This window comes from Nestor notabilis, unplaced genomic scaffold, assembly GCF_000696875.1.
Source record: "Nestor notabilis isolate BGI_N333 unplaced genomic scaffold, ASM69687v1 scaffold27167, whole genome shotgun sequence".
Lineage (NCBI taxonomy): Eukaryota > Metazoa > Chordata > Aves > Psittaciformes > Psittacidae > Nestor > Nestor notabilis.
Genome location: NW_009938223.1, coordinates 5244 through 13524, shown reverse-complemented (window position 1 = coordinate 13524; position 8281 = coordinate 5244). Strand labels below are relative to the sequence as shown.

The 8281-nt window shown below is 48.5% G+C and overlaps 1 protein-coding gene across 1 annotated transcript in view; it reads right to left on the bottom strand.

The window, feature by feature from the left end:
- MTMR14 (myotubularin related protein 14) overlaps window positions 1–8281 on the bottom strand; it is a gene marked incomplete at both ends in the record, with an annotated part of 25358 nt that overhangs the window by 14627 nt on the left and 2450 nt on the right. Inside the window, 8 exons of the mRNA XM_010019221.1 lie at window positions 1219–1257; window positions 1576–1652; window positions 1930–2015; window positions 3021–3087; window positions 4421–4495; window positions 5084–5154; window positions 7591–7664; window positions 8191–8281. The exon at window positions 8191–8281 is cut by the window's right edge and continues 55 nt beyond it. Of these exons, the coding sequence (XP_010017523.1) occupies window positions 1219–1257; window positions 1576–1652; window positions 1930–2015; window positions 3021–3087; window positions 4421–4495; window positions 5084–5154; window positions 7591–7664; window positions 8191–8281 (580 nt within the window). The remainder of the gene's footprint in view (window positions 1–1218; window positions 1258–1575; window positions 1653–1929; window positions 2016–3020; window positions 3088–4420; window positions 4496–5083; window positions 5155–7590; window positions 7665–8190) is intronic.

Below are 8281 nucleotides of genomic sequence, written 5' to 3'. Positions count from 1 at the left end.
ATCAACCCGAGGCTCCATCTGCCTCTTATCTTGGTGGGGAGCTGGTGGCAGGCAGGAGATAACAAGAAATCTGCAGCTACCAGCCTCCCATGTACCGTGGGCTGCCACCATCCCATCCTGGGCCTCCTCTTATACATTAAGCTGACCCTCTGCTCCTTACCACTGTGAGGCCCAGAAGGGAAGGTGTACAGTGTCTCCTTAGCAATGCCTTGCACACATGCTGCAAGCACATGGTGGGTACTTGTGCCATCAGTGCAGAATGGCAAAGAGATGGGCCCAGGAGCTGCCTGTCCATCCAGCTAAGCAGCAAACCCAGCAGGACCCTTCTCCTCCTGCAGTGGGTTGCAGGGAGTGCTAGAGGCAGCCATGCACTTCCTCTCCTGTTGCAGCTACTGACTCTGCCCTTGGCCATGCAGGCACCAGAGCAGAGCTGCCTGGCTCAAGTCAGCAGGGATTTGGGGAAGCAATGGAAGGGAGGAATGATACTAACACAGAGGTGCTGGACCCCTGAAAGATGGAAAATAGGCCAAGGTCCTGGCTCTGCTGTTCAGAAGCAGGGGATTTCCTAGTGAGGTGAGAGTCTGAGGAGCAGATTAGCTACACGGTTAGACATGCTTCCCATCTCTCAATTTCTACCCAAAAATGATTCTGCAACTACAGTCAGAGCAATCATTTTTGCTGTTAAACAGTTGAAGAGAATTAGTTCCACTAATCTTAACTGCCTCCCAAACCCATTTGTGCAGCCACAGATACACCCTAAACACACACACTGGAACCAGCACAAGCAGCTGTGGTGACATGCAAGACACATGCAGCTGCAGCACCCAGGAAGGAGGGCTGGTGCTTAGGACAAGCACATGAGACTAGACGGCTTTACTTCCAAGCTCCCAGGAATCACAGGCCTTAAGCATCCCTTCTCATTGCTGAGCTGAATAGCAAGTTCTTCCTAGCACCCTGGGGCCTGAACTGAATGGCACAGCAGAACTGGCAGGGATGACACCCCCCAGCCAAACTCTAGCCCAAGAGAAAAGCATTCCCTCACCTTATACATCAGGAAGTGATGGGACAAGGCTCCTACCTTGTATTTCCAGCACCTGAATAATCTTTCTAGAGCCCAGCCAAAGCACTGATATCACCACCAGCAGCAGTGAATGCTGCTCCCATAAACAAGTATCCTGAGAACAAAAAGCAGTGCTCAGCCACTGCCCCAGAGCACTCACCTCTTCTCCTTTACTGAGTCGATCGACTAACATGTGCCTGGAAAGAGAGCAAGGGAAGCTCAGTCACACACTGGAAGCCAGAATGAGCAGAAGAGCACAAGCTGTCAAGAACGACCCCATTCCTGAGCCTCCAGGCAAAAAAAAGGCATTAGTCCCTCTTGTCACAGCTCACTGGGAGCTGCCCCAACATCCACCTTTGGTTGTGAGTAAACACAAACCCCCTGAACGCTCCTTCCCTGCTGTGCAGGGATGTATGCCCATGGCAGGGGGTTGGAATTGGATGATCTTAAGGTCCTTTCCAACCCAAACCATTCTATGATTCTATGTATATGCAAGTAAAACGTAGTGTGCCTACCCAAAGAGAAACCAGTCATAGGCCACTGTTAGGTAGAGAATCTCAGATGGCTCCAGGGATGTGTGGATCAGCCCATCCTGCAAAGCAAATGAGAACAGCCTTCAGGCATCAGCCCTGGGGACTTGGGAATTCATCATCTACTGGCAGCTGTCATGGTGATCCAAGATGCCCAGCTTGCTCTACCTGTCCGTTATACAGTGTTCTGATGGCAGGACAGCATGTTGGGCTCCACATCAAAGCCAATCCACACCCTCCCTGAAGCCAAGATAGTCAAAAGGAACATTAACTGCTCCACAGTCACTCACCCTCCAAGCAATCACCCCCAGAACTGGAGCAGGTCAGTCAGGTACTCACAGCCCATAAGGAGAGGCGCAGCAAGGAGATGAAGAGAGGAGTTCGATCCCAGCCGGATATACAGTGCACCAGGAGCCCGCTGTCATCTGCTCCAGGCACGGGTAGGAAGGAGAAGGCGAAAAAACCATGTAGCAGCAAGAACAATGACTTTATGGCAAATGTGTAAAGACAAGCTGCCCTCTCCCGCCCTGCCCAGGCTCAAGAGCAGAGCTCATCCACCAAACCAGAACATCCTGTCTTGAATCCGGCAGCCCAGAAGCAGCTCAGAGTGTCCTGGGCTGTCAGCAGCCCCAGCTGATGTGCTGTCCTGGTCCTGACAGCTGCTCAGGACATGAAGTCACTAGGTATGAACATCACTGCTACCCAGAACATGCACCTACCCAGCTGCAACCCTCTATCACAATCTATTCCCTCATCAGAGAGAAACCTGCTCCAACTGAACGCTTTTCCAGGCTCTCACCAAGCAACCAGTACACACTGAGCAGAGGCACACACACACTCCTGTGATCTCCAGAAAACCCACAGTGTGTCCCAAAACAACTACTGCAGGAGTCTGTAGCTGGCTCCATCTATCCAACAGCACTAGGTACAAAGTCACAGTGCCCAGAGTGAACGGGATGCCAGCACAGGGCAACATACACCCTTCTAAGAGTTGGGTGTGATGACAGAGGATGGAAAGGGCTTTTAAACAGACACCTAATAAGACCCTGGGTTGGGGGCACAAAACACAAGTGGCCAGCAAAATAAGAGCAAGAGCCAACAGGCAGAGGAACAAATGTTTCTTTTTTTCAGCTTTATAGCAGTAAAACATTAGTTAATGTTTTCAGACATCCCTCCATCCCTGAGAGGACAGGGCTTCCAAGGAATCAGCAAGTGCCTCTGCAAGAAGGGAGCTGGAGCCCTGAGATACTAGGCCTCACCCTGTTCTGAAGGGAGAGAAGTGAAGCTGTCTATAAAGTGACTCTTCTGTACTGGGAATTGATCCACAGTGGCACTAATATGATGATATTGGAACAGTGCATGACAAGCTGTTCTTCCAGAGACAGCAACTACTCCAGTTCAGACTGCTGGGAGCAAGAAGTTTGCCTTACCATCACTATTGATGATGGAGATGAGCAGCTTCAGGTAGTTCTGAGTCTGTTGTACAAGGTCCCAGCTCTGCAGAAAGAGAGATGTTGATGATAAAGGTCTGCCCACAGCAAAAAGCTGCTCTGCAGTTCAGAGCCTCTCTATCACAAATACAGCCTGAAACTTGCACTTGGCAACATCTCTGCCCAGAGAAGCACCTCAACTAGAGGTGACAACTCTTCTATCCTTTGGCAGCATGTTCCAACAGATCATCCTCAAAACCAACATGCAAGACTTCTTTTCCTTATCTGAAGGTCTGATTTAGACTGCAGACATTGCTTCCTGGGCAGCTTTTCTTCCCCAGATTGAAGAGTGCCTTAGAATTAGTATTTTCTCCCCGCAAATGTACTTCTATATTCATCAAGTCAACTCTCCATCACCGCTGTGATTAGCTAGAGTCTGAGAACTTCAGCTTTAACTGAAGCACTTTCTCCAGTCCTCAGATCATTTCTGCATCTGCATTTATGACACACACTTCAATTTTTAATATCCTTTGTAAAACACTGGCTGCTCAGTATTCTAGTCAACAAGTTTCTAGCCATAAACAAGCTGTGCTCCCATCAGTTCTGTTCCAACATTGCAAGCTGCTTCTGCATGATCCTGCTTTGTTTAAATCACTGACTGATGAACACTGGCCCAACATGGGGAGCTCTGCTACTTCTGTGGTGCTTCCAGCCAGAGAGCACAGGAGTGTGACGTGCTCCAGCACAGCCAATTGTCACCAAACCTGGGGGGGCGGTGGGTCCACTGATGTGTGAAATGGAGCACAGTGATCAGCAGTATAAGGTGATGCTCCCTGGTATGAACAGCAAAGGTAAACCTTGAAGCCTGGGCAAACAGGAGTTCAATTATCATCTGTGATGCTGTTGCAGTAACAAGGAAACATGCTGCAGTCAAACATGATTTTCTACCCTTCTCCCAAAGGACAGGCACCATGAAGAAGGTGCCAAGCCCCTTGGCTACTGCTTACAGAAAGGAAGGCTGACCTCTCTCAAGACTCTCCACAGTCAAGGAAGTCTATGTACTACAGGCATGTGCAGAGCTAAGATTGTGAACCAGTAACACTGCTTTTCCTGGCCCGTTTCTTCCTTTTGTTAGCAGCATAACTCCCTAAGGGATTGCAAGCTTTACACAAGCTACAGAAAAAGCTTGGATGTTACAGCCAGCTGCCTCAGGACACACCAAGCTTTTGGGTAGAGGATTTCCAGTGCCAATCTGAAGAGCCAAGTAAGCAGCCTCACTCCCACTGGGATGGTATGAAGTGAGCCAGATTATGGCAAGAGGAGCAAGTCAGGCTTCAAATCTTTACTGATTCTTCCTGAATGAATCCCTGAGCTCCCACAGAGAATCCTACTTTGCTCACCTGGTACTCACTCCAGTCAATGTTCAGAGATTGGGTCAGAGACACTGGGATACTTAATGGAGCATCTACATAATCCTGCAAAACCCAAATACAACTGGTGAGAGAAAAGCCCTGCTCTGAAGGCAGTGACTTCCAGCAAAACCAAAACAATAAATGCCAAATGGTGCATCTGAAAGAAGACATCTCAGCAAAGCACCTTTAGATGCTAAAAAATGAAGTGGTAAGAATTAACTCATAGCCTCTTAGCAGGACTAGTGGACAAGAGGAGCTTTTCTGTGCTCCCAATGGTGGAAATCAGGGATCAGGTATGTTAGTTTCTGAATTCCTGTAGGGCTGCTCCACCCAAGCATCTCCCTCAGCAGGAGACAGAATATGAAGACAGAACTAACAGAGGCTATCAATAAGACATCGAATTCAAAATGAGCAGAAACCCCTACCCTGCATGAGAGGTCAAGCAGGACTTCAGGATAGCAATTCAATTCTTCTGCATACAGATTTTACAATTAATAATTCAGTACATTCACTATCAGTTTTGTTTGTCCTGATGGTTTCCTCCTTGTGATTAGGAATAAGACTATGACATACAGACCTTGCTCAGGAATTCTGAGAGGAGACCTAAGCCCAGTAAACCCCACAGGTCTCCATTTTGTAACATCCATGTACCTGTTTCCAGTTAAATATGAGACCTTCAGCTGTATAATCCCGGTCTTTGTAGTCCTTAAAAAATTCACAGCCTGCAAGAAAAAGAGATAATGAACAGTTGAGCTGACTGGTATCTACCCACTGAAGTGCCCTGTGGGACTGAAGTGCTGGCAGCCCCGGGCTCCAAAGCACCAAACTAATCAAAACTGCTGCCTGCGGGAAGAGCAGAGCAGTAATCATCAGTGAGTGCAGCACAGCCTCCCAGCAGCACAACCCAGAGCACTCAGCAGTGAGCACACTCACACCGCAAAGGGCAAACTCCACACTCAAGCTGACACACAGTTTGAGGGACCGGCTTCGTTCTCTCCCAAACAAGAAGTTTCACCAAGGAGCTGTGCTGTCCAGGGCCATGGGCTTTTGCACAGATCTAAAGGCATCAGCCTCACACGCTGAGTGAGAAGGAACCAGCAAAAGGAGGTGCTGGCAGAGCCCAGGGGAAAGGCAGCTTTCACAGGGCATCTGCTGCAGGCAACGAGAAAGGGCTCTGCCAGAGGCTGCTGTGATTTCTCTCACATTCCCTCTTGCAAACACACAAACTGCCCTATCTGAAGGAAGCAGGTACATAACCACTTCCAAGGCTTCCCCCAAGCCCTTCCCTCCTGAAGCTTGTCCTTTGGCTCTGCTCTTTTCAAACAACTATTTGATGTCTCTGCAGCAAACTGCAGTCACTTGTCACAGCTGAGCAGCACCATTAGCGCTGAGGCTGCCTGCAGGATACACGAACACATCTCCCCATGTACTGTGTGTGCACCAGCAGTGCTAGAGAGCCCCTGACCCTACAAGATACCCCTGTGCCAGGCACTGAACACAAACCATGATTCTCACCCTGCAAGTCACAAGTAACTCCAAGAGTGGAAAGAAGTCTGTGCAAGGAGAGGACTGGCCCTCAAAAACGCAGTCAGGCAGCAATCTGTCAGCTGAGATCTAACTCCAATGAAACAACAGCTTAAAGCAAAGAATGGGGGACTATGGCAGTAAGTATTGGCATCTGTAAGTGCCAACTACCAGTCAAATGGAGAAGAGGGTTTTTCTGCACTGGAAAGCACAAAAGTTCCTACAGAACAAAAGTTCACTTCAAGCCAGGTCTTTCACCCCAGACAGCCATAGAGGGACACAGTTGAGTGGTGGACATTGCAGTGCTGAGGTAATGGTTGGACTCAATGATCTTAAAGGTCTTTTACAAACTAAACGCTTCTGTGATTCTGTGTCTGGCCACTGACTCGCTCATCTAAGACAAGAGGATCTCTCTTCTTCCTCATCCCTTACAAACCCTACAAAAGACCTGTGTACATTGCCTCTCGTTCTAAATTTGGTGAGGAATATGCTGGCAACATATACTTGTGCCATGGGCTACAGAAATCAGTAACTCTTATTTCTGCACATCTCAGCAATCTGCATGGCAAATTCAACAGAAATACTCATTCAGCTTCTCTGAATTGCCACTGAGTTCTGTATAAAAGGAAATACACCTTTAAACTGGTGGATTTCTCACTGTGAGGGTGCTGAGGCGCTGGCACAGGGTGCCCAGAGAAGCTGTGGCTGCCCCATCCCTGGCAGTGTTCAAGGCCAGGTTGGACACAGGGGCTTGGAGCAACCTGCTCTAGCGGAAGGTGTCCCTGCCCGTGGCAGGGGTTGGAGCTGGAGGAGCTTTAAGTTCCCTTCCAACACAAACCATTCTAGGTTCTATGGAACAAAATACATATTTAAGGGCAACAACTAGTAATGCAGGAAAAGTTTGGGTTTGGACCATCCACAACAGTTTTGCGGATTTTATTTTGGCTTTTTCTTCTCCTCTTCTTTTCTCTGTGTGCAAGGAAGAAAGAAGAGTCCTTTCCTGCAGACAGACCTCAGGCAGAGCAGTCTCACATCCAATCCTATCACCAAGCCTGACATCAGCAGGCAGGCAGCAATATTCAGCTCATCTTTAAGAGCACAGCGAGTGACCCAGCAGTGGTTGCTAGGCACAGGGACTAATATAGCCAGGGAGACAGGCTGGAGTGGTCTGCATCAGAGCTGTACATTGCAGGCTCAGGTTAACAGCTCTGCCTGGCACTGAGGACAGCTTACAATGGTGCTCTGCAACACTAGCACTAGAAAACACTCTTAAGAATTGGGGTTTTGTATAACACAGGGCAAGATACCTATTTTGCATCAAGTAGTTTGGAGCTGCAGGGGTTTCAAAGGCCATCTTAACCCCAGCTCCACCTCTGGGACTCTTTCTCTGAACTCGAATTAACTGGAACTGCTGAGAAATTGTTTTGTTACCTGAAAGAGTGCCTGATGCTGACTCGCCCCAGCAGAGCAGCCAGATCACTGCACGGTTTAAAAGAGCTTTTCTCCAGAGGGAGCACAGGAAACATTGAGCAAGCCACAGCCATTTCACCACACAGACACACGGATAGTTCCCAGTCCCCAGAAGCAGATTGTCACCTGTCCCTTGCGAGTCCCTCTGGACATCAGTCCTGTACCTGGATATGGGATGGAGAGAAGCGTGAAGTCAGCGTAACGTTGAGCTTTGTCCACCTTCTCAGAAGACGTCACACTGCACAGGACAAGAGGAGAACAGACGTTTGTGAAGTGTTTTTCACAGAGATAGCAGCACCCAAAAAGCTACCTGCTGCATCTCCCTGCAAAGTGACTTGACTCAGGAGTGAGCAGAACTTACTCAACACATCCAAATAATCAGGTATAGCCAAAATCAGGTATAGCCCAAAACTACTAAAGCTTTCCTCTGAGAGAAATACCAGGAGAAACATCTCCCTCTATTTCTCTACACAAACAGAGGGCTCCTTTACTCTCCCTGCTTCTGAAGGGGTGACTGTCACATTGACAAAAACTCTACAGAGAGAAACTACTCAGACTGCAGAAGACAGATGAAAGCAGCCATCTTGCCCATTGATACAGCTTTCTTTGGCCTAAAACCTTGGGGTTCTCTTTATAGCAGTCGGTTAGAGCTGATCCTGATGTGGTACTCTTCCATGCACTGCTCCTAGGATGCTGAGTGCATGCCCAATAGCAATTCCCATGTAAGGGCTATGCTGCAGAAAAACAAATGAACCCAGACTCACTTCAAGCCAAACTTCACCTTCTTGTTTTCCACCATCAGGTCACAGATGTATCGCACAGACAGGTATCGAAGCAGCTTGATGTCGTGCCCTC